The following is a 27,401-nucleotide window of genomic DNA, read 5'->3' as shown; positions in this document are numbered from 1 at the left end:
TAGGGAATGATCTATTGTTTAGCCAATGTCTTAGTTCAGTTTTAGGTTTTGATAGCTTAAAAATCTTTTAAGATAATATTTAAAATAAAAATAATATTTTGAGCTCTTTATTAAAGCTTCAAACTGCCCTAGGAACTTTGTGATACCTTGTATATGTAAATTAATATTTACAAGAATAAAACAATGCAGAATTTGTCCTTATTATTTATGATTATTATTCAGGCATCAGTTAACAAGCCTTAATTAGAGCTCTATGTGTCTGGTACTGTGTTAAGCACTGGGGATGCAAAGAAAGTTAAAAGTCTCTGCTCTCAAGGAGATCATAGTCAAATGCAGGGGACAATATGCAAAAAACCCAAACCTAACAAAAAGCAAAACAACAACAAGAAAATCTAAGTAATGCAAACTATATATACAGGATAAATTGGAGACAATTAAGAGAGGGAAGACTAATTTTTATGGGGACTGGGTATCAGGAAAGGCTTCCTATGGAAGGTGGGATTTTACTTAGTACTTAAAGGAAGCCAGGAGGTCCAAATGAGAAGGGAGCTAATTCTGGGCATGAGGGACAGTCAGAAAAATACTTACGAGTAAGGAGGAGAGGGAGTATCGTGTTTGAGGAATAGCAGGGAGGTTGGTGTCAGTGAATTGAAAAATATGTGGAGAGTTATAAGTTTTAAGAAAATTGGAAAGATAGCAGGGGGCTTTAATTGACAACTAGAGACAGCTAAAGATCAGACTTCACAAATTCAAAGTGACTCATCTTCACAATTTTGGCTGCTACGCAGTGATTTTTGGTGACAACAGCACATAAATACTATTCACTAAGATATGAATAGATCATGGATTCCCATCAGTGAAGGATGTACTCAAACTCAAATCACAAATCCTTTAAATGTACTGTTACATTTTAAATTGTGCCATTATCAACCCTCAATTCAATTTAACAAACATTTATGAAAAGCAACTATATGCCACTGTGCTGAGCTCTGAGGATACAATGACAAAAATGAAAATAACCCATGTTCTAAAGGAATTTTACACATTTACTCATATTTGTTTTGAGTTATTTCCTTCATGTCCTACTCTTTGTGACCCAGTTCCTTGACAAAGACACTGAAGTGGTTTGTCCTTTTTCTTCTCCAGCTCATTTTACAGATGAGGAAACAAGCAAACAGGGTTAAGTGACCTGCCCAGGGTCACACATGTAGTAGGTGTTTAAAACCAGATTTGAACTCAGGAAGATGTGTTCCTGACTCCAAGCCCCACACTCTATCTTCCATACCACCTAGTTGAATATTTGTTATATTCCACTATTTTTTAACCTTTCAAAGATGAATTTCATTGTTAAGATGATCTTTACTTGATGAAGTCTTTATATCTCTACGTATAACATTCAAATATACCATACAAGGTATGCCTAGACTCTTTCCTCAGCCTTCTTCTCTCTATATAATATTTCTCTTGCTGATGTCATCCATGTTTACAACTTCCAACTAGCCTGTCCAAACTGAGGCCCCAAATCTATATATGGCCCATACATTTTAATTCTCTTTTGTCACTTTCTCCTGATGAGGATGTCACATATGCATTTCAAACCCAGCCCAGCCCAGAACCACCTCACCATTGTCATTCCAGTCATGGCTTCCCTACTCCTGTCAAAATCACAACTATTTATCCAGTTCAAGGCCTAGGTGTCAACTGTGACTTTTCTCTCTCCCACCCTATATTTAACAATTTGTTAAATAATGATTTAGAAGACCTGGGTGCAAATCTCAGCTCTCTCATTTACTGCCATTGTGATCTAGGCCTCTGGATGATTTCTAAGATCTCTGGTAGCACTAAACCTTTCTCTGATTCCTACAGGTACACTTCATTAAATTCTCAGTCACAGTGAATTACTGCACAAGTCAACACTAGGTCACAGACAGAGGGGGGATCTTTGTTTCGCTGCTGTACTGCATGATGTTGTCAACTGTTATCATCTTTCCCCTACTTAAATTGAATAAATCAGCATATGAAAAACCCAGTAAAACTTCATTCCTGGTTTAAAAAAAAAGATTTGAAAAAATATCAAATGGGACCCCCCCCCCCCGCCACGCCTAGCAAAATTAAAAGAACTGCAAACTTTAGCAACTTTAGCAAACATAGCAACTCTATGGAAGAATGCTTCAAATCATTAATAAGGGAAAAATGTGAATCAGAAAAGAAACAAAGGTTTGACCTCATATCAAGCAAATGGGCAAATATGACAAAAAGATGGGATTACTCAATGTTGGAAGAGTTACGAAAAGATAGTCACACTAATATATTATTGACGTAGCTGTGGATTGGTATAACTAATCTAGAAAGCAAAATGGAATTATGTAAATAAAGTGGCTACAATGTTTATCCCCTTTGAATCAGAGACTCCACTTCTAGGCAGCTACCGCAAAGGCGTCATGAGGTCCCTTCCTCCAAAAAAAAGACTCAGTATAAATAGGAATATTCAAAGAGTTGGAGACAAAGAAAATTCCTATTGATTGGAGAATGGCTAAATGAATGGAATGCTGTGTTATATGAAGTGATAAATACAATGAATACAAGAAAAGCACAGAAAGACCTATGTGAACTGAGTTCCAAAGTCAGAGAAACAAATACAATGATTACAACGATGTAAATGACAGGAACCACGAAACAACGGACAATGTCTAATGAAAAATTATAAAGAACAAATTTGGCCTGAAATAAGAGATAGAAAACATCTCTGGCCACTCTTTTGCAGTGGTGGTGGAAGTCCACTGCATATGCTATCAGATATTTTCATTATGTTTATCAATACTGCTTTTTAAAAATCTTCTTTCTCTAATTCTCTTTTTAAAAAATTCTTTGTTAAAAAGGCTGGCTTTTTGGGGGAGGATATTGTAGAGATAAAGGGGAAAATCTAGACAATGTATTTAAAAAGGACATCAATAATATACATATATATTATATAGATAGATATACATTATGTTTCTATATATGTATATACACATATATGAAGTCATAAGTCATGTATATGTGTATATATGTGTACATATATATGCACATATACATATATACGTGTGTGTGTGTGTGTGTGTGTGTGTGTATAGTTTAAAACTTAAAGCATTAAAATTCCTAGAACCAGAAAGCGGAAAATACTTAGAAACCATCAAGAGGTTTGCATTGCAGTTATTCCACTTTTTCACTCTTTTGAATAATTCAATGGTGACTGAATAAGATTTAATTAAAATACATTTCTTGTGCATTATGCATTTATGCTTACAAATGAAATATTCCATTATTAATTATTAAATTTATGACAAATTATTAAAATCATTATTAAATTAATTATTAATTAAATATTAAAATCCCATTATTAATGGAATGTACTATGGAAAATGTAAGGAATTTAGATTCAGAGGAACTGGATTCAAATTCCATCTCTGCTTATTAACTATGTTGGCTTGAACAAATCACTAAACCCTTCTAGGCATAATTTTCCTCATCTGTGTGCGAGTGGGTGAGTTGGACTACAGCAGCATTTTCAGAAGTAAACAACCTTGTAAATACCCCAAAAATGGAAAAACATGTTTGAAAGGAACAAAACAATTTCGGAACAAATAGAGAAGTAGTTAATCATAGGGAGTATGTCCAATACAACTCACCTACTCTTTTCCCCCAATAATTCATTCTATCCTATCCATCCACTGAGAAAGTTCCAATTTGTCTCCCTCACCTCTCTTCCCCTCACCTATGCCTAGGCATAAGTGTTTCAGACTATTATCATCTAACCACTACATCTTAGCATTGGGAAATCCCTTTCCCCTCTCATCATGTCCATTCCCCATGACCTTCATAACTACATAGAGGGGCATGGTCTGTGTTCCAGGAAAGTGACCATTGAGCAGCAAAATGGCACAGTGACTAGAGCGTCAACCCTGGAATCAGAAAAATTTGATTTCAAAACTGGTCTCAGACACTTACTAACTGTGTGAACCTGGGCAAGTCACTTAACCCTTATTGCCTCAAAAAAAAAAAAAACTATTATTAAGAGTTCCACTGCCTTGCTTCATTTGTGGTGAGAAAAAATGAGTCACACAGGAAAAACAGTCCTGGATAGGTTGTGATATGTATACATACATACACATACACACACATATATATACACACATATATGTATATGTATGTATATATGTATCTCAGATCTCATTACATTAGCTTTCCCTTTGAAATCTATCACTCTTCCAAACTGCCCTATTTCTGTCAAGGGAACCATCCTTCCAATAACTCAGGTTCATAATCTGTCCTTTACCCACCCTTACCCTACTTAGTCAATAATTGTCAAATTTCGTTTTCTACCTATGACACATCTTTTGCATACATTCCCCTTCTGTTTACTCATTTTCCCCAGCTCAGGCTCTCATTTTCATTTGCCTAGAGGACTGCAATAACCTCCAAACTGGTTTGCTTCCCTTATATCTCTACCCCTCTCTAATTCATTTGACACACAGCTACAAACATAATTTTCCTAAATTGGGGGTCACTTTCCTACTCAAAAAACTCTGGCAACTCCACATTGACTTTACAGTGAATATCATTTCATCATTATCTCATTTTTATTTACATCTGTAATTTAAATTTTATAATGTGCATAATTATTAGTATAATAGTACATATACATATATATGATTTGTAAATAACATACACATTTAGGGAGTAGTTTTTTCTTTATTGATAGGGGCATGTGATCCCCAACATCTGGAGACTACTGAACCCCTGAGGTTTACTGCCCTATATCAACGATCCCATGAGTAATCCATGAGATATTCTTTTCTACTAAGTCATGTATGGATTGACCTGAAACATGATTTAACACACATCTCTTTTGTCTAATATCAGCAAATCAGAGCATTGGTGATTTACTTTTTTACTCTTTTAGCCAGCTTATTTGGTTTCTCTTTGATATACAAAAAGATTTGTATATAGAGGTTTACCCTAATGTAACTTGGCCTAAAACTGGATGTAACAAAGGTAAGAAAAAGTCACTATGGTATAGTGCATTAATTTTTCTTCATCCATGCTATAGTGAATTAGAAATGTTAATTTTATAATTAATCATTAATCAAGAATTGGGATAAAGCTGAGGTGTAGCTTTGAAATGTTATACTTCAATATTTTGTATGGTATTTATTATTTTTATCTCCTCCCTCTTTAATAAATAAAGGGGAAAAAAAATCTTGGCTCCTCTGGCTCTTCACATCTTTTGACAATTGCCCTATAACCTCAAGATCATCCCTCTAGATTATGTCATGTTTATACTGACCATAGAGCAGACAAAATACCAGTGGAGCTGGAAGTGAAATATTTGTAAGATTAATGACTAGGAAACCCAAGAGGACATGATGCAAAGTCACAGTGTTTATTGTCGAAGCTTTTTTTCTCTTGGATTTTTCACTTCCTTGCCTTTCATCTAGATGTACAGTTACTCCTTTAGCCAGTCACTCTCAACTCCCACCAGGATCAAAGTGAGCATGATGGCCAAACACTCTGCCAGTCTGGCCTCACTTGTAAGGGCTGACAACTCAGCCAAGGTTTTAACAACATGGTGCTGCTGTTCAGAGCAGCCTTGGCTCACAGAGAGCTGTGGTTCCTAATGAGTTTATACTCCTGATGCCTGAATGAGAAGAATTTTTGCTGGTCTCCAAAAGCTAATCTACTATTAAGGAGTGCTGAAATGAAAGGGAGATCTCCTTGCCCCACAGGTGACTTCTGTTTCTAGCAGGGAGTCTTTGTTGAAAGAAATCTCCTATGAGACACTTTTCTTTCATGCACTGACGTACAACTTTATGTGTGGTTTGGGCCCCAGTTAGTTAAGGGATCACCTATTTTCCTTGGAACTGTGGGGAAGAAATCTGCCAAATTGCCTTGATACATAACAAATATTTCCAATAACTACCATCTCACCCTGGCAGTCTCCTAGTGTATGTACTTTTCAACGTAGAGCATTTTTAATGTCATCACATGCATTGAAAAATAAAATTAATAACAATAATGATTATAGTTATGGTGAATGTTTATACAGCACTTAAAATTTGCAAGGTGCTACATATAGATATATGTGCGTATATGTAAATATACACATACACATACGTATGTAGTCTTTACAACAACTCGGTAAGGTAGGTACTATTATTTCTCCTATTTGACAACTGAGGAAACTGAGTCTGGGAGATTAAGCAACTCAGGGATCAAGCAGGGTCACATAGCTAGTAAGTTTCTGAGGCAGGTTTTGAATTTAATTCTTCTGAACTTGAAAATGGACAATCTATGCATATACCTTATATAGCACGAGCAGACAGAAGTCTCATCTTTTCATATCCTCTTCAGTATCTAATAGATTGTAAATATTCAGCATATTTTGCAATCACCTTTAATGGTCACTCACTGTTGGATCTTCAGCAAGCATATATGCAAAGACTTTATACATGTGATCTGTCTGAATTTAATTTCAAATGGGGAAAATAGATCAAGGCTTATAGCCTCATAGCATTTTCAGGACGAAGAGAAAGACTATTTGCCAAATACTTTAATATCAGCAAAATCACTGAAGTGTTTTGACAACACATTTCTCCTTTAATGTTTAAAGTTGAGTGAACTCAAAGGTAATATTTTATCTTATGTTTCTTATTATTCACACTTGGCTCATTGATATTTTCAGAAACATTTGGTTAGACATTCAGTCCAAGAAATTTCTCATCTATCAAGTTCTTTCCCTATAAAAAAGGAAGTTGTATTTTTGCCAAAAGTAAAAGACTATCAAGTTTTCAAGTTTGGTTTGAACCCGCAACCCAGGAGGTTCAGATCAATTCTACTTTTGGCAAAATGTGTTTTTTCCCCTTATAATCTCCCCAAATACAGCTGATACTATCTGCTTAGATTAACAAAATGGGAAAGAAATTATTCCAACAATGACACAGAGCCCAGCGCACTCTTATGCACCAAGTAGGTGCTTTAAAATGTGCAGAATTGAATTGAATTGAATTCAGTTCACAACTGTGATATTAAACTGGTTATTAGAGTTTTGGATTTTTCTTGCAGGCACAGAGATTAGGCTCATAAGAAGAATAAATAGAAGCAAGACTGTACAGTAGCAGCAGTACTATATTTACATCAAAGGATCTGGGTCAAATCCTAGGTCTACTATGAATTTTTTCCAAGCCATTTAATCTCTCATCATCCTAGTTCCTGTTACTGTAAAATGAAGGAATTAAAGTAGAAATCCTCCAACATCCCCTGTTAGTTCTACATATATGATCTTACGTACAGATTTGAAGTGAGACAGGCAGCACATGGAATGCTCAGTATAGCAAACTGAAGGGACTTTCTGAGTAATCAAATTATGAGACAGTTAGGTGGCACAGTTTGCAGCATGCTGGGCTTGCAACCAGGACCAGAGTTTAAATTCAACCTCAGATACAGGTCAATTCAATGATCCTGGGCAAGTTACTTAACCTCTGTCTGCCTTAATTTCCTCATCTGTAAATAATAATAGATCCTACCTTATAGGGTTGTTGAAAGGGTCAAATGAGACAATATTTTAAGCATTATAGCCATAATAGTTAAACTCCTCATTTTATCAGTTTGGAAATAAATAATAAAGCACATATTTGAACCCTGGAACTCTCACTTTAGAACCCACACTTTTCCTACTACATTAAATATTTTAATTGCCATGAAGTCATTCGTCTAGATTGCCTTATAAGTCAGATTATAGGAAGACATCTTCTATCTAAAGTTTACAACAAATTAATCATGGCTATGTGTATCTGACCTTTGATATTAGCAAGACCTATTCCTGCTTCATAAGGCAACTTCATTCCCCACCAATAATCCAGATTAAAACAACAAAAATCATTCTTGCCAAAATTATGGAACATAACATTTTAAGCTATTTAATATATTTCAAACATTAAACAGATATTATCTGGTAACTTTCATCTCAGTTTTGTAAAGACATGTATTATAATCAAGGCTACCATTTCATTTCCTACATAGTTACTCTGAATCTTGCTTTAAATCATGCCATGAATATATATTTGGACTTACCAAACCTTTACATGTTGAAAGTGCTACTGATGAGTTCTGATGGGATCTTAAGGAGCCTTGATAAAAGCAGAATTCCTCTGGTGGGAAAGTATGTACTGATTTAGTGCCTTTCTTTCCTAACGTTTGTACCATAAATCCAGGAGCTATAAGGCTGTCAGAAGTTTTAAGATCCATGTGAAAGTCATGCCCAAATCCATGGAGCCGAAGGTGAAGAGATTCATGTCCTAGATGAGAAGGTGACCTTTTTCTCCTTTGATGGTGCATAATTTCATGTGTCATGTAGTCTCCATTTGGGTGTACTTCATAAGCTGAAACAATTTCATATTCTGTAGACCAAACAGCAGAAAACAACAGAGTTCAATCAAGGAGTAATGTTGTAGATGATTATTAAAATGTTTACGACTATATGAGGTATATTTAAGAAAGAGGATGTGCAGCGTATCTTAATTTGAACTGTACAGTAAACAAATTATTAACTGGACCTGTGATTTCCTTAGCATGTGGAACTCCTGGTGAGAAAATTTCCCCTACCACTGCTGATTAAAAACTGTTATGCAATTTATGGACTTAGAGAACTGACTGAGTATTAAGATTAAGATTGTCCATGGTCACTTGAAACTGCCACACAATGAATATGAGCTTCTTGACATCAGGGCCAGTTCTCTAGCTTATAGGGCAGCTAGGTGGTGCAGTGGATAACGTACTAGGCCTGGAGTCAGGAAGACTTGAGTTGAAATGCAACAACAGACATTTACTACCCATGTGACTGTGGGCAAGTCACTTCACCCTGTATGTATATAACACACACACACACATATACACATCTACATTATATATGTGTATATAGTATGCACACACATACATAGGTACTGATATATTTTATTAATATATGCCAAATATTTGTAGTGTATATTTAACGGATAGACAGAAATGCAAAAGTATTAAAATGTCACTCAAAATTATCTGATTGATCTGTCATAATGTTCCATAACCAAAGGAAGTAAAGGACAATGGTCTTATTTGAAAAGGAAAAAAAAGTAGTGAAGCTTTATGAAAATGGAAATGTCCTGCTTTTTCTACTTTGTAAATCTGGCTTCTCTTCAATATATAATATCTTAATTTTTATGAAACATTAGTTTTCCTCTTATTCACTTTTTAGTTTGTTTTATATTTGAATGTTCATTATATTTAAGAAATTTGGTTTTTAAATTAAAAGTTATCCCATCCTGAAAAATAATACCTCTGAACACATAATTTTTGCATTTACTTTTTTATAATTTATGACATTCTTGTTTAATATATCAGTTCCTATTCAAAACAATTTGTTAGCCTCCTATTGAAAAGGTTTCCTTTGCTCCTGATCAAATTGCACAGCATGCTTCACTGTCATTCTTCTTCATATTACTTATAAGTTTTTAGCCTATCATGTATCTGCATAAATCACTTAGAAAACCTTTAAGATGATGTTTGGATTTTCTGCCACTTGCACCGAGATCTGAGGCTGAAATCACAAGGGATCTCACAAGAACTCAGATCCAATAACATTTTAAAGAATATTTTTGGTTATTAATGAGAATAGCAAGTGGAAGGAGGTAGACTAGATTGCCTTCAGGAAATTGCTATGCTCTTTTAATGACCCTAAGCTTCTCTCTGAAATGAAGATCTGTCTTTTAAATATCAATGTTCTACCTGTGGTGTTACATGACTGCAAGACATGGAACAGAACATCCCTAAAGAAATGAAAATGGATTCACACAAAGAGCAACAGAGAGGCTCATGCTGGGTACGAGGGGGCTGAAACTGGTATCCAATAAGGAGTTATGAAGAACAGGAGGACGAGATATTATCAGGGAAATATTATGGTAGACAAAAAAGACCATAGGCTGGCTATGAGGTGAGGGTAAGGAAAAAAGGGGTTGAAAACCCACCCAGAATGCTCCATTGGTCTTATGATATGAGAAGAACATAAGGAAAGGCTTCACCAAAATGACAGTCACCCAGTGGAAAACTTTTTGGAGGACAGAGTGGAATAAACAGAGTTGCACAGGATGTGCAGGCATAAGTGGGTTGCAATCTGTATCATGGCAAGGGACATTTAAATTAATGAAATCATAGTTTCATTTGAGTTTTCATACGTGGATATTAAAGAACAACAACTAGGAACGATGACTTTGTGTGTGTATTTGGAAGAGTTAGGGGTGGATACTTAAAACATTTTGAATCTAAAGATTGTGTATAACAACTAATGGTTATGGTATTTTGCTGATAGTATGATATATATGGCTGAATGTCACCTGATCTCAGCCCTAGAGCTTGCTTACTTGAAAAAATTTCCTTATATCAGTATGCTTTTTGTTCTTTTGTGTCTCTGATATACGCATAGAAAGGAACATGCTTCCATACCAGTGTAAATTATTTTGCAAATCAAAGGCTAAAGGTGCTTTCTCTAAAGGAGTTTTGTAAGACTCTAGGAAAAAATAAAAAACAAAATCCAAAATACTTCATTGTTACTATCAGTGTATTCTGATTTGTTAACATGATTTAAAATATCATATTTTTCTGGGCATTAGTTATCTGGGCATTATCAAATGAGAATGCTGCACTCAATTTCTAAATCAATGATCCTAAATTTTTGCATTACTAACACAATGGGATACAGACCCTCCCTTCTACCCAGTGCCAATGTGAATGTTCTTTGTCTCCCTGGTACAGCCTCTTCATAGGACCTGATGAAATACTCTTGTATATTTTAAGAATTTGTCCTAAGGTATTTGAGAGAGATTAATTCAAATCCCACAAATAAGAATTCCTTCTTATCCTCTGCCTCCTCTATCATCATCATCCTCATCAGGCATTTCTGATATGACACCAGACTACAATTTGCTTCAAGCCCTCCTAAATGTCTGACTTTGACTAGAATTCCAACAAAAGAAATAAGTGAAAACTATCATTAATATTATAATGAAATTGATAGCCTGACAATCATTAATCAGTTTTTTCTTTAATTCTTTTTCTGAATTAACACTTCATGTTTTAATTGAACCCAGATCCCTGAGTCAGAGAAGTAATATTGGAGGGTAGGAAGATATTTTAAATAATCTAACATCATGGAATAAGAAAGTTTTGCTGTCTTTAGGTCATCCTAGTGATCTGAAGTAACCTTTAACTTAAAGTACAAAAAATGGGAGAGCTAATTAGAAAAATTATTCTTTTCTGTGTACATATCTGCTTTCACTCAAAGCAACAGGGAAATGTACAACATCTCCAAGGGCTGTAGGATCATGGAGTATGTAAAGTCTAAATCTTTATTTATTATCTAAAGCATTAATATGTGCAAAATCAGAAAATCCGATCTCACTTCGCTTAAAATGGGGAACTTGATTCACTGGTGCCCAGTTGGAAATTGTTTCTGCATCCTTGCAGCCCTTGTTCAAGGGTTAGATTGTGATTAGAAGAAGAACCCTTTGTTAAAATAACTGATATTTCCTGTAGTCTTTCCCTTTGCTTTGAAACACATACCAACATGCACTCACATACACAGACACACAAAAATCACTAAGTGACTTTCTTATATGGTTTCAACCTGAAACAGTGAGCTTTGGTAAAAATGCCCATGGCTAAGGCAATTGTATTCATTCCTAGCTTTTTTGTTTCTTTTCAACAAGCTTTGGGCCAGAGATAGAGCCACCTTCTCAACACAATTAAGGTGCTCCAGTTGAGGCATGTCCATTGTACTGCTCTACAGATCCAAATGCCTCAGAATTTTCAAAGAATTTGAATAGCTGTTTTCCAAGCTCAGAAATCATAAAGGCAAGATGAACAAATATTATGATAATAGTGCGTACTTATGTACAACTTTAAATTGTGCAAAGGGTTTTACATGTCATTTCACTTGATCCTTACCCTCTCAACCTTCTCCCCTTTATGAGGTAGGTGATATTATTTCCATTTTACAGATAATGTTATTGAGAGTCAGAGTGGTTAAGAGTCTCATCCACTGTTTTCCAGGCAGTAAGAGAGAGAGTTAGCATTCAAACCCAGATTTTCTCTACTCTGGATCCAGTTCTCTGTCCACTAAACCAGGCAGCCTTTCTGCACTTATCTATCAACATGTTCATGTGCTCACCCTGATCGAATACTAGTGGTATATACTATGGAATGGGCAGCTAAGGGAGCCATAGTGCATAGAGTGCTGGGCCTGAAGTCAGGAAGACTCATCTTCAGGAATTCAAATCCAGCCTCAAACGGTAACTACCGGTATAACCCTGGGCAAGACACTTAACTCTGTTGGCCTCAATTTCCTCATTGTAAAATGAGCCAGAGAATGGCAAATCACTCCAGTATCTTTGCCAAGAAACCCCCAAAGGGGGTCACAAAGAGTCAGACATAACTGAAAAACAACTGAACATACACATATTATGGAATAATAAATAAGCAAACTTTCCTTCTTTCCATAACTTTGAAAAGAGTGAGAGAGGCCTCACCGTGGTAAAGTCACATTTTAGTGAAAATTGGAAATATGGAGACATAAAGGAACAGGTCAAAGAAATCTTAGAAAAAGGCAGTGAAACCAGAGTAAGTACAAAGCTAAACAGTGATTCACAGAGTAGTCAGGGACCAGGAAGCTGAGCAAAGCACAGGGTTAAACATCCAAGTAAATGGTCAGGAGCCCTACGATCCTTAGAAACTTGAGTCTACATGGAAGATGCTAACACACACCTTTTATATGGTTCTAGCTGAGGTAGATACCAATAATAGTATATAGGAACTACCATTTACCAAGGTTTTCTGAAACTGAGGCCATTTTTGCTTCTTTTCTCTCATTCATTAATCATACATAAGTTGTAAAGTACTATTAAATCCAGCTTCATGACATATCTCATATCTATCTCCTGCTGTCTACTTCCATTGCCACAATCCTATCATAGATCCTCAGTAAAGCCATTCAGGAAGACTGAAATAACCTCTAATAAGTTCCCACCTCCATTTCCTATACCCTGCTTAATTATTCTTCATACAACTACAGTCACATTATTGGTTTGTTTGTTTTTTTTTTAATGCAGAAATGTGATAAGGTATTGAAAATCTTTCACAGCTTCCCTTTGTCTACTACATTCAAGCTCTTTCTTCTGGTATTCAAGACTTCCTTTAAGTGGGCTTCACTTTATTCATCTAGTCTTACCTCATATTATTCCCTTCTGCATATGTTATCTCTAGTCAAGTTAAAACACTCTATCTCAAAGTCATGCATATTTCTAATTCACCATTATGGTTGGTTTAACTTGTTCTCTGTGACTGAAATACCTCCACTTGCATTAAGTTTTCCTTGCTCCATTCCTCTCCATCTCAGCTCTTCCCAACTCCATAATGTTTCCCCTCCTCCCGAACCTAAGTCATTTCTTATGTAAAGTTGTATAAATTACCTATGTTTATATGTTATTCTTCTTCATGCCCTAAGAGGGGCAGGAGTTATGTCAAAAAGAAATTGATCACTTCTAGCACTCAATAGAAAGTTTTTTTTTTTTAATAAAACTTTCTAAAGGAAAGAAGGGAGGGAGGAAGTAAAGGAGGGAAGAACGAAAAGAAGAAAAGTAGGAAAGAGGGAAAGAACGTAAGTAGGTTTATCCTGGTTCTAAAGTTGGGAGCTAAGTAGCTAAATGTTTTGAAGACTCTATAGATAGGGGAAGCACTAGCTTCTGGCATGTACCAATGATCATGCTGTACCAAAGAAACATGAAATATTAAGTGACAAAAACTTTATGAAATTAAATTCAGCCATTAAAATGTTGTTCAGTCATTTTTTTTCCAGTAGTATCCACTTCTTTCTGACTCCATTTGGGGTTTTCTGGGAAAAGATATTGGAGTATCTGGCTATTTCCTTCTTCAGCTCACTTTACAGATGAGGAAACTGAGGTAAACAGGATTAAGTGACTTGCCCAGGTTCATAGGCTCATAAGTTTCTGAGGCCAAATTTGAACTCAGGTCTTTCTAATGCTATGCCTGACATTCTATCCACTGTACTATCCAGCTAGCCATTAAAATAGCATATCTGAAATACACTTTGACAGGTTGAATAAAAAAAGAAAGGCCAGATTCAGTAACATGACATTTAATAGAAATAAATGTAAAGTCTTATACTTGGCTTAAAAAACAATCAGATTTATAAGTTAGGAGAGGTAAGACAATGTTTTGTTTTGGTTTTTTTTTCCTGAAGAATAACTGAGTGTTTTAGTAGATTGTAAGCTCAAAATGAATTTCAGCATTGAAATTGGAAGAGTGTCCCCAAAAGAGAATGGTAATAATTTTAATCAGACTATATTTGGTCTATTGTCCAGCTCTAGGTACCACATTTGGGCAATAACATCTTTAAGCTAGTGAACACTCAGTTATGATAAACAAGTGAAGTTTTAGCCTGTGAAAGATTAAGGTAAACACTACAGACATATTCAATAATAGTAATAATATGGAAAAATATAAGATGATATATGTGTGCTTATGATAAATATGGGTATTAAAGACTTGTAAAACATTTCATATATATAATCTCATTTGAGCTTCACAAATACTCTGTGAGATAAGTGCTATATCTTTGCACAATTTTAAACCTATTTTAACCCCATTTTACAGATGAGGAAATGGAAGCTGAAGGAGGTTAAGTAATAAGTCAAAGAAGAATTTGACCCCTCATCTTTCTAGACTTTAAGTCAAGCAATCTATACTACATTCCCTCTCAAATATTTTGAAAACTGTCATGTGAGATGATTAGAATTTTTCTGCTTGGCTACACAGGACAGAACTAAGAACTATGGGTAAAAAAATAAAGAGACAGAGCTCGATTCAATGTGTGGGAAAAAAAAAAAAAACCCAAAACTTCCAAAACCAAAATGCTATTCAAAAATGGAATGGGCTATTTGTATAAGTTCATAGTATACTAGTATTTTTTTTTTTGCCAATTATAATATAATGGTTTATTTCAAGATATAGTATACTAGTATTAACAAGAACATGGGTTTGGGATAGGACATATGAATTTATTGGTATTGGAATTTTTCAGTGAGGAACCTTGTACCAATGAAAGCCAGACCTTCTTTGTGACTTAGAGTCTTAGAGAGCTACTTTATGTCCTGAGGAATTAAGTGCCTTCCCCAGGATCATACAGTCAGTATGTGCCAAAGATAATACTTGAGTTCAAGTCTTCCTCATTTCAAATCTTATTCATTTTTATCATTGCTGTTGTTAATATTATTAATAGCATTGCTACTTCAGCGAATATTCAGTGGAGGCTTGAATGTCTACTTGTTGAGGACAAGTATTGAGGGAATGACTGGTTCATGGGTGAGTTGGACTGCATAACTTCTGAGTTCCCTTCCAACCCAGATTCTATAGCCATTGAAAAACATGTAAATAGAATGATGAAACTATAAGTATGCTTAATAACTACTTACAGTATTTCTGAATACTAGTTCTAGTTTACCTAGAAAAGGACATAATTATAATTTTACTGATCAACAATTTAGATTACAGAAAAATGGAAGCTTATTATGAAGTTCTTTTTATTGGGTATGGAGTGAGGAAGACAAGAAAAAGTTAGTTAATAGTTAATACTTTTATAACGAGAACAAGGAGAGGTGACAGGCTTTCACTAAGTAATACTAAATCGCGTATATCTAAAGGGAGGAAAGTGAGAACACTTCCAATACAATATCACTAAAGTTAATGGACTTTTTTCCTAATGTGAATCACTCACAATTGATTCATGTTCACTTTCATCCCGAATCCTTTTCTATGTACTAAAGGGACATAGACAGTTGACTGGCTTGGTCACTTTTTTACCTTCCTCCCCCAGTTCTAATGTGGGAGTTTCCAACTCACTAGACTCATAATGTTATCAATTTAGTTGTAGCCTTGAAGTGATGACAAAAGTGAATATGAATTGTTCAAAACCAGAGTGATTTAACAGCTCTCATTGAATAAATTAAAAGGTAAGAACTCTTCCCCCCAAAATAAATGAATAAGTGAAAAAAATGAAATAATGTGAGCCATACTCTTAAATCTGTACCCTTTTTTGCTTCTTTGTATAAATATTTACCTTTTCCAAAAATGATCATCAATCTTTAAACAATTTTATTGCTACACACCTTCTGATACTATGATATGAACAAGATACATGCCTTGTTGGAAAAGGAGGTAAAGAAATGTGGCACGATAAGACATCTACCTCTAGGAGTCAATTTGGACTAAAGGGCATTTTCACTGGCAGGCATACCTAGTAGATGATATACAAATAGTTTTGGAAGCTAACATCTACAGATTCAATGAATATAGAAACCAAAAAAATCATATACCACACCACACACTTATTACTCTATGGATAGTAAAGTTGCCATGCTCATTTTAATCAGTGCAACTTTACAAATAACTCAAAGATATTTTCAAAGGTTGTCTTAATCATGAAAAATTTTAGCCAGTGTTTTAAAATGTCACTAAAGCTTGCTGTTTTTTAGGCTATCTTAAATTAAACAGAGAGCCTATGTACAAGTTTTGTAAGAGGAAAATTCTCCCTATGGTGACTCATATCAGTACCTTGGACTGCTCAATCTTAGTTGAGTCCAGTTTGGTTGCAAAAATAAGCAGACACATATTCTGTCTTATCAAGTCACGCTAATAACTTAATTGTGACAAGCTAAATTTCCAACCCTATATATCTGTGATATTTGTGCATGCTCTTTCATACTCATCATCTCTATTGAGTCAAATAAATAGGAGCTCTAAAACGAATGCCAATTATTGTTTTGAGTCTATCTTACAATAGGATTTTAAAGTTAGCTTAAAATAAAAAATTACACAATGAAATAAAATGAATCAAAGTTTAACAGTTGAAAAGTAATTTTGCTTCTTTACTTTTTTTTGGATTCATATTATTCTGATTATGAATGAAAATTAGTAGAAGAGGCTGCAATTCTCCTATTAGTCAATGTTGTTGTGTTCATCCTTCATTGCCAAAAAAGACCATGCCATCAGAGCAATGACAAAATATATTAAATGATGGTATATTTGTTCACTGAAAACACACTTGGATTCCCAAGGTGTAAAACTATTTCTGCCTCCAAGAAAAGATGTTGATTTCCTTTTCCTGTGTTTTGTCCTTATGTGAGTCACTTAAAATAGGAAAGAGCAATAGTTTCTGAGACTTTTAAGTCCCACTTTTAAACTGGAAACCCTATACCCAATGGTTTGTTGATCTACACTAACATTCTATATACTTTTAGACATGATGATGGTAATAATGGATATGTGATCCTCTGTACTATAAATGACACTTAAAAGTACTGTCTGTAGGTAGGGTAGGCATACTTAGTTATGTCTCCAGCAGTGTGAAGGATTTATACTGGTCAAATGAATTAGCATGTAAAGTGCATTATTGCAAACCTAAAAGCACTTTAAAATGCTAGTTTTATATTATGATCTGCCTTTACTTTTATGTCATTTCATTGCAGCTAACAGAAGCTCATTTTACTTAGCTTGATAGGTGTTGTTATGATAGGTATCATTGTTATAATATCTTACTGTTTTGCTTTACTTCCCTGCCAAAACTCTAAGCACTTATCATTGTAAATATGTATGTCCTTGATAACATGAGTACGCATTACTCCAAATCTACTTTTGCTGGCATTAAAAACAAAACAAACAAAAAACTCAAAGGAAATTCTGTTCATGCAAATTCACCCAGGAGATAATCAGAATTTGGAGCTATAAAAGATCATAACTAATGCTGGAAGTTACCTCAGATGCTATCTAGTCTCAAACCTCATATTTCCCAGCTGAAGAAAGTTAGGCTCAGGAAGGTGGATTAGGGACTTGCCCAAGGTCACACAGTTAATAAGTAGCAGAGAGGAGGTTTGAATTCAGGTCTTCTGATTTGACAGACAGTATCTTTAGAGTACATTCAGACTAAGCCCCTTATTTACAGACACAGAAACCATAGCATGCAGTAGTTAAATGACTTGGCCAAAGTCACATAGATTGTGAATTGGAGAGGTACAATTCAAACCCTGGTCTAAAGCTAAACTTTAAATCTTCTCACATAGCTTGCCTCCCACTTATTGTTGTCTCAGATTATTCTCCGGGTGCTTATTATTTCATGAAAGTTAAATTTCGCAAGGGACATGGGATCACATATTGCCAAGCTGACTTTTGATTTATTTAAAAAAAGATTTTTGGGGGTAGGCTTGGAACATCAATTTGTAGAGAAGGTATTTTAGTACTCTCAAAAGCTTTATTTCATGTAAAAAAAATAATGAGACTGCATTACATGATTTAAAGTTAAGTCATGGAAAAGGCTAGAAGAAAACTCAGGAAAAAAGGGGGGAAAATCTGTAAATAGAGATAACCTTGCTCTACCAACACTAAAAATTTATTTCCCAATCACTTTGTAATGTTTACATTTAGCGCCCTCTAGTGGATTTCATTTGCAGTGGTGCAAATCTCAGCAATGCCCTTTCTTTTGTTTTGGGGATTTTACTACACAATTCGGTGCCAAGTAGAGCAGTATTTAAATATTTCATGTATGTGTTAACTGCTCACATTTATTTTCCTTGCCATGCTCCTATGCTCAGGAACTCTCAAACTCAGTTAATTCTTGGAACTCATCTCATAACTGTGTTTTATTTTCCTCAAACGTAGGTGTTATTTTAAAAGCTATTGAGAGAGAATCTGTGGTAAATAGCTGTTCTTAGCTATGTCATTATTTACATACATTGAGACGTAAGCTCAAGAAAAAGAATGCCTCCTTCTACCTGCATCCCAAGACTGTTTTCACTATGAAGGGATACACTCAACAAATTGAATGCCATATTATCAAAATACTTATAGTGATGCTTAAAATGATTGCAGCATAAAAATAAAGATTTTTTTCACACTGAATTATTTTTTCTAAAGCCAAATAATGTCAGTTGGTCTGGTTTTCATTTTTTTGCATAGAATTACAAGTTTCAGTGCTTCCACAAGACAAAAAGTAGATCATAGACTTGAGTCAAATCCACTTTAAAAAGTGAACAGGTACTGTGAAGAGCAATTGACTCTCTATATGCTATTGTTTTGATATCCAAAATAAGTAAGGGGAATTCTAAATTTCATAAACAGTAGTAGTCTGATATTAATTATAGATCATAACTCTTCCCTGTGATTTAGAAACCAAGATAGTTACTACCACTTTCTTAAAGCTTCATGTTTCCCCACCCCCACCTTCCCCAGAAAACACATTTGAATGCCCCTTTCCTAACATTTGACATTATTTTCCTGGTAAGCAAAGTCATTACAGTTTTACAAGGCAATACAGTAAAAAAAAATTAGTAACGATAGGGTAATTATGGGGTGTGCTGTGAGGAAACAAGAAGAAAGCACAGAAGTATTTTTTAATTAGGGTTTGATGTGTTCCTTGCAATTATGACCACTTACAGCACCATAGAACCAAGTATCGAGAGAATTTATGAGCTGCTGAGTTTCGAGGATTAGAATCCCAAACCTTATTGACTTACCACTGTTTTCTACCAAGTCCGCTAACTGTGAGTGCAGCGAGGGATGCGGGAAGTCTTGGCTTCCAGGAACGCCAGCTGCTGTTTCCACAGCACACGCAGGTGCACGCTAGAAAACATTTGCAAACACTTCATGAGATCAAATCCAAATAAAGGGGGGCAAAGGCAGCGGGTTGGGAATAATTTATCATCCCCTCCCAATTAAAATATGTCTCAATAATTCATTCAGAAACACTAAAAATAAAAGGTTGACAGAAAACAACTTACCTTTAATTCTATTTCAAAGAGCAGCAATAGCCAGGACACAACCCAGCTCCTTAAGGTCATGGCGATAGCCCCCCAGTGCCCTTCCTCTAATTTAAAACCGCACACTGCAAGACGCAAAGTACACCACTAATACACCTAAACAGTCTCTTCCTTCAGATATTAGAGCTTCAAATAATTTGAATTCTAGAGTTATTCATCCAGTTGGACTTTGAAGTGTCTTTAGAGCAAGGTATTCTTGCCACAGCTGCACTGTTTGCAGGTCTGCCAGGGAGACAATTCAATAGCATCTAATGCAGAGTTATTTCTCTGGCGTGAGCTCGGGGCCAGTGAGTGTTATTATTGTGCTGCACCGAGAGAAGGGTGGCAGCGGCGGCAGCGGCAGCAGCCTTAGCTGGGAACCCTCAGAGCTCCAGGAGAGGAGGGGGAAGAGGAGGAGGGAGAGGAGGGGGAGCAAAGGGAGACCGGGGGAAAGAGGAGGAGGGAGGCAGGCAGGAGGAGGAGCAGGAGGAGCAGGGGGTGGGAGGTAGATCCAGAGCCCCCACTAGGACAGCAGCGAGGAGCGGGTGGCACAGGAGGATGGATTGACTGCAGAACTGGAGGGCAAGAGGCCAGAGGGTGCTACCCGCTTGCCGATGCAGGATTCACTCTGCCAGTCCGTCCCATGTGAACTTCGGCAGCCACAGCAATTCACCCAGTCGCCTCCACTCCTCCCCTCCCTTTCCTCGGCTCCTCTTTCTAATCCTGGCCAGTAACTGGCTCCTCTTGAGTGACGGACCTGCCCAGCCAACTGAGAATCACAGCACCTGTGGCAAGGGCCCGGGAGTGGGGGGCTGGACATGCACCCTGCTGTTCCCAGGCAGGCACTCCACTTAGGTGTCTCTGGATCCTTTTCCTTAGTCAGCATTAGTATAAACACATCGATCAAGCTCATCCCTGACCACTGTGAAGGGGACAGGAAGGTGATGGAATTAATCACCTCTTGTCTCCCAGCAACCTCTGATCCTGGCTAAGTGCTACTGAGGAGCTGGGGTGGGTTGCCCCAGCCAGCGATGGGCAGAAAGGAGAGGCAGAACGAGTCAGAACTGACTTGAAAACATACCTTCAAACTAAACTGCCACAAACTGCTTTTGAGTTGGACTCAGAAGAGCTCTAACATCCCTGGCAACAACTCCGATCCTATGAACTGCTGATATTTCTGGAAGAACACAAACCGCAAGGAAGGATCACTTTCAGATCTGGGGGAGGGGGAAAAGTTGTAAGAACTGAGCAGGGGTTACATGAATCTCCTGAATTTAAAATTATCCCATTTCTCACCTTTTTTCTTCCCTCCATTTTAGTTTCATCTTAAATCCATTCTTTCTGTTTTACTTCTCTCCCTCTTTTTTCTCTTCCTTCCCTACATCTCTCTGACTCTCTTGCCCTCTCCACCTCCCTCAGCATCCTGAAGTTTTGCTTTAATTGATAGAGCAGCTGGGTTTAATTGTAATTTTTTTCAGTTTTCATGCCTAATCCTTCCTCTACTGTTCATTCTGCCACCTGTTTCCCCAAAATCATCTTTCTGGTGTGGCCGATCATGGTACCCTAGGAATCCAAGTGGATGGACCAGTGCACTATGCAGTGATTCAGAGTAGGGCGAGGGAATCAGAGAGGTGGAGCAGGCACTAAAACTGAGGGAAAATATTTGGTATGTATATTCAATCTATGACAAAAGACTGAGGCTAACACCGAAACTGTGATAATGACTGGGACTGATACATGGTGCTTCTAGTACTAGTGTGACACCAAAGTGACTTCTCTTTTCACACCCCCTTTTTTAGGGGAGGGGTATAGAATACTGAAGCTGATAAATGATACAGTGGGGAGAGTTTTGAACTTGAAGTCAGGAAGACTTGGGTTGAAATCCTCCCCTCAGATTTACCATATTTTAAACATTTTTAAATGTTAAATGTTAAAAATTTTAAACATTTACTAGATGTGTGACCCTGGGCAAGTCACTTAATTTCTGCCTCAGTTTCCTCATCAGTAAAATGGAGATAACAATAGAATGGGATAACAATAGCAGCTACCTTGCAGGTATTTCTTTTGTGAGAATTAAATAAAATAAAATTGGTGAAATACTTTTACATATTTTAAAACACTATATAAAGGTGAACTATTAGCCATCACATGTCCAAGTTCTTTTCCTTTACCATAGTTCTTTCTTTTATTCTTAGTATTCCCTTGACCCTTTTATTAACCAGATTCTAAATATATTTAAAATACTCTGTGTGTGTGTGTGTGTGTGTGTGTGTGTGTGTGTGTGTGTGTGTGTGTGTGTGTGGAGCAGGAGAGGGTGGGAGGATGGAATGGTACTTACTAGATGGGTGGCTATGTGTAATTCACTTTGTCTCAGTAAGCTTCAGTTTTCTTCTCCATAAAAGAAAGATAATAATACCCTTAGTTATTACCTCACAGAGTCATTGTGAGGCTCAAATGACATTACGTATGTAAAGCAGTTGGTGAACCTCATATTATACAAATGTCAGTTATTTGTTCTAGGGATCAAATACTCTGCCCTTCTCTTCTCACCTCTACCTTCCGTTGCCTATTTTTAAAGCTTAAATTATTTTCTTATAGTTTGCCAGATGAGTTTCTTTCCACGGATGTTTCCTTTATGCACTGGACTTGAAGTTAGAAGAGACCTGGGTTCAATTTCTGCTTCTTCGATATACACTTTTTTTGACTATGGGCAAATCACTTATTTCTTTGAGCCTATTTTCTTATCCCAGTGGAATTAGAACTTCTAGAGAGAAAAGCATACTTCACTCCTTTGCATTCCTAGCACGAAGCACAGTGCCTGGAACATAGCAGCTGTTTAAGAAATACTTAACAAATTGAGCGTAATGTATAAAATTGGGATAATAGTATTCACGTGACAGGATTGTTGTGAAGTCACTTTATTTTTTACAAATCATTTTGAAAATTTTAAAACACTACAGAACTTCATTATTATCACAATATCTTACATATAATAGATACTTAATACATTTTTTGTTGAATTTAATTTGTTTGCTATTATCCCAAGTGTATCCCACTCAGAACAGTTGAAGTCCTGAGCAGCTCCTACATCTGATAGAATATCTACACGTTGTCTACTCTGAGTTATAAGCTCTATCTTCTTGTGAAATTCTTTGCAAAACAATTGAAACCACTGGAAAAAAATGGAAGTGTTTGGAAATTTCAGACATTGTAACCCCTTGACCAAATATCTGTTTGCCAGGGTTTAATTTTACTCAGAAGCAAGAGGATTGGTCAAAATATCAAAAGTCTGATGACATTCCTTCAACAGAAGACAAATTATTCCTTTGCCACAAATAAATACATGAATAATATGTATTACATGTTTGATACATATGAATCTCTACTTAACAATGCATCCTTTAGAGACCACAGGACTCCTATGTCCAGTATAAAATTAAAAGGAATCAGATTTCCTTAATCCTAATTACTCTCACATGTAGAAACCCAAAGGCACTCTTGTTCATAAGTTCAAACAGAAGGAAGGAAGGAAGATAGCCTGATTTAAAAGGAATCACTTTTAGGACAAATTCTCTTATAGAATAAAACCAGGAATTGCTTAATAGCTCCCTTCCCATTATGAGAAGAGAATAAAGGGGTTTTTTTCTGAACAGAAATGTGGTTTCTTCATCTTGTTCAACTGTAGGGATAAGCATCATAAAGCAGCTTCCTACATTATAGTAACAATGTCACCAGCATCTAGGGATCTGAATGATGCAAGTCCAAGTCTGCAATTTAGGCATTTCCATTTTTTATTTCAGCTATGACTAAAACCAGTCTAAGTCTTTTTTGCAAACCAGCAGCACTACACCTGACTTCTGCTTTGGCCAGGAAGGATCTCCTAAAGAATGTTGTGATTAAATGGAATGACTCTGAAACACCTAAAACCCTTTAAGTTCTAACTTAGCCAGGACAGTGGCAAGATCTACTGCATCCACTAAGGGCTGCTAGAAATACTATAACTTCTGTTTGAAATCAAAGCAAGGGAGTAAGTTTGATCCTGTTTAAAGAAAGAAATCCTTTGAAATTACTTTTCTCATGCTTGAAATCAATTTGCTGACCTTCTCTTAAAGCTGCAATAAATTATGAGAACTATAAATGCTGGCATTTTTTTACACATGAACTGGGCCTTCAGAATATATATATATATATATATATATATATATATATATATGTATATATGTATATATGTATGTATGTATGTATATAGGTACATACAAACACATACATATAGGCATCCATCCATTTAAACATTAACTGCCTGCTATTCCCCATCCACAAAAAGCAGAATTAATTTTCTTTCATATAGAGGCTCTTTATTATTTTATTTAATTTAAACGTTCTGTTCAATCTATTGCTTATTCAAATCAGATAAATACTGCTGGATCATCTTGGAAATCCAAAACACTTAAGAACACATGGCAGTTCTCTTGAATCTCCTTGGACTATTGTATTCACACAGTAGCCTACTCTACTGCTTGTTGAATAGGATGAATGAAAAACACTTTGAAAACACTGATACAGAGTAATCTGCAGCATGTGCTGAATTGTGGACTTCTGTGTCTAAAGGCCACAGAGCATTAACAGACATCAGGCAAGGGCAGTGTGCTTTATCCTGAACCAGGTGGTGAACACGTTTATAGATTTTTTTTTTTTTTACAAAATGCATTTCTATGTAATGATTTAAGGTTTACAAAGCACTTTCAGCACCCCAACCCTCTGAGACAAGTAGTACAAATAATATCGACATTTTACAGGAACAAAAATAAGACTCGGATATTGCCTGTTGTTTTCCATAGCTTTTAAGTGCCATAGCTCGTATTCTAATTCGTTTCCAACCTTTTCCTGTTAGACCATGCTTTCTCTCTGTCTAATATTCTTATATCTTTTCACAGCTGAGACGTACAGGGAGAAAAACTGATGTGAAGAAAGGTACTATTTTCAAAAAGTAACCCTAACCTTGATGTTTATACTTGTTCAGTAGAAGTGCAGGTGCAAGGCCTGAGATGTGGATCAACGTAGGCAAAGATATGTGTGAGCAAATAGTGGACCCTAAATGGTGGCCACTTAGCATGCCTTCCCTTAATCTCTGTAGTTTCTCTGAATACTGAATTATTTTATTCTGATCCTAAAATTCTATTTCATATCCTCCCCCTACTCCATAAATCTATGGTACCCTTGACTTTTGTTTGAGATGTTGTTAATCTCATGCTTCTTTTACTCTTACTTTTGTGAATTAGCTCTGCCTGATTTAATCAAGATTCTGGAATAATCCCCCTACTTTCATCCCTATGACCTTGTGAATATCTTAGTTTTTGTTCTTAATAATAATAGCTAGCACTTATATGGTACCTTAAAGTTTTCCAAAGGCTTTAAATATATTATTTCATTTGATCCTCATATAAGGTATACTATCTCTTTAAAGTCCTTTTCATAAAACAAAACATAGTTATTAATTGAAAAGGACACAAAAGTGATTTTGTGAAAAAGAAGAGATCTCTATTTTATTGTCAAAGTAAGATATTATAAGTGCTATGGATGAAAATTACCTAAATCAGAGTAGAAAAACGAACTTTGCTTTTATATATGTTGTTAAATATATATATATGTATATATATATACATATATATATGTATATATATATACATATATATATACATATATATTTGGAGAAATAGAGCATTCAGGTAGGATTTGGGACAGTTGTAGAGAAAAAACTGTGGATTTGAGGACTTGGATCTCTGTCAACAAGGTGACGTGATGCTTTGCTTATATGAGAAAAGTTTCATGTTACAAAGAGGTCAGGGAAGATATTTTATTTATTAAAAACTAGAGAAATTGAATTCAAAGAAAGATTTAAGGACACCAAAGAAACAGTTTATCTTGCTAGAGACTTCCAGTGCTGAAACATGATTTATTTTCTGCATTTCTGCTAATCTGTATATATTTCATGACTAAGGAGAGCAAAACAAAGCAAATGAGAAATATTATTGTAATGGGGCTTTAGGGTATGCCCAGCTCCCCTAAGATGAACTTGGAGCCACACAATCTAAGTGTAAGGAAAAGTGGCCCTTTCCTCTACCCATGGTGCCCATGCTTTGGGTGAGCAAGACCTTCACCTTTGGATGCCATCAGAAAGACTGAGTCTGTCACTCTATCAGGTAGAGTAAAGAGCTGGTGAGTTTCATTTATGCCTCTAGTGAAAAGAGGCTCCTATCACTCATGCGGTAGAGGAATACAGGATGTTTTTTCCTCAAAGCAAGTCCTTGCAATTTCCCACTCTCCCATGTGGATGGTGTTATTTTAGGTTATATAGGCAAAAACTGAAGCCCCATTACAGCATTTGGAGATGGAGTTATGATTGAAAAAGGACTGCTGACTTGGTAGCAGAATTTTAGGGAATTATGACTTCTTAAAGTAAAGTGTGTCACTCAGAATCAAGAGGCTCTCAATTAAACCAAGCACTACAGTCAGAGAGTGCTAAGAGAGACAAGAGAAAGCAAAAATAGCCAAAGAAGAAGAACCTTAGAAGTGAGGAGTAAAAAAAAAGTGATTTTGTTAGAACTGTGGCAGCTTAAGCAAGCCAGAGAAAAGAATGTGTCAGTTGAGTGACTTCTGATTGCTCAGGGAGAGTTGACATCATTGGCCTACGGGTCCAGAAACACCTGTGAAAGGACTTTGAGATGAGGGCTTTTTGTCCTCTATTTCCATCTCCTGCTTCAGGAAGAACAAAGGGGGAGGTTGCTTGGCTGTCTGGATGAGTGAGATTAGCAATGTTTCTGTCAGCTCTGTTTTGATTGGACTCTTCAGCATCTGGGTGGGTGAGCAACTGACTGGTCTGGTCTGCATAACCCAGAGATAGCCAGTTTGATGAGCTAGTTTGGCAAATGGTCTGAATTAAAGATAACTGCTCCTTAAATAAAGGATGTAATAGAAAAGACTTGGCAAAGTACCCTTTTTGATTGATGGCAAATTCAAAGAGTTTACAAAAGCTTTGTTGAATGAGAGGAGAGGTGAGGATCAAGCATTAAGCAGTGAGTTTAACTAACTTAGCAAATGTTCCTGAATGGACACTAAGGAATAGTCTTTTTAGTTGACTTGGGACTTTCTGACATGTACTTCTTTGATTAGGTCCAATTAGTGTGTTCCCACTCTTTACCATAGCTGTTGATAGCAGTGGTGGGAGAGTGTAATCAGATTTGTATGTGTATTATGTTATATTTTATTACTGACATATTGCTTTAATATATTTATATCTATGTTATTGTTTCTTTTACCTTATTAAGGTAAAGTGGTGGGGGGCGGAGCCAAGATGGTGGAGTAGAAAGACACACATACGCTAGCTCCAAACCCACAGCCCATAAAATATCCGTAAAGAAGAACTCCCAACAAATTCTGGAGCAGCAGAAGCCACAGAACAACAGAGCAGAGGAA

At 36.1% G+C, this 27,401-nt stretch overlaps 1 protein-coding gene across 2 annotated transcripts in view; it reads right to left on the bottom strand.

Moving 5' to 3' along the window:
• Positions 1-20,340, bottom strand: part of ADAMTS16 (ADAM metallopeptidase with thrombospondin type 1 motif 16) — a 252,081-nt gene extending 231,741 nt beyond the window's left edge. Inside the window, exons 1-3 of one of the 2 annotated variants that reach the window (XM_072605378.1) lie at positions 19,911-20,340; positions 19,647-19,752; positions 8,110-8,435 (exon numbers count right to left, since the gene is read on the bottom strand). In XM_072605378.1, the coding sequence (XP_072461479.1) occupies positions 8,110-8,435; positions 19,647-19,752; positions 19,911-19,970 (492 nt within the window). In that variant the 5' untranslated portion in view covers positions 19,971-20,340. The remainder of the gene's footprint in view (positions 1-8,109; positions 8,436-19,646; positions 19,753-19,910) is intronic. The other variant, XM_072605380.1, reaches the window with a different exon arrangement.
• Positions 20,341-27,401: the final 7,061 nt, after the last annotated feature.

Source organism: Notamacropus eugenii, chromosome 4 (genome assembly GCF_028372415.1).
Source record: "Notamacropus eugenii isolate mMacEug1 chromosome 4, mMacEug1.pri_v2, whole genome shotgun sequence".
Lineage (NCBI taxonomy): Eukaryota > Metazoa > Chordata > Mammalia > Diprotodontia > Macropodidae > Notamacropus > Notamacropus eugenii.
This window is presented reverse-complemented; position numbering and strand designations above follow the sequence as displayed.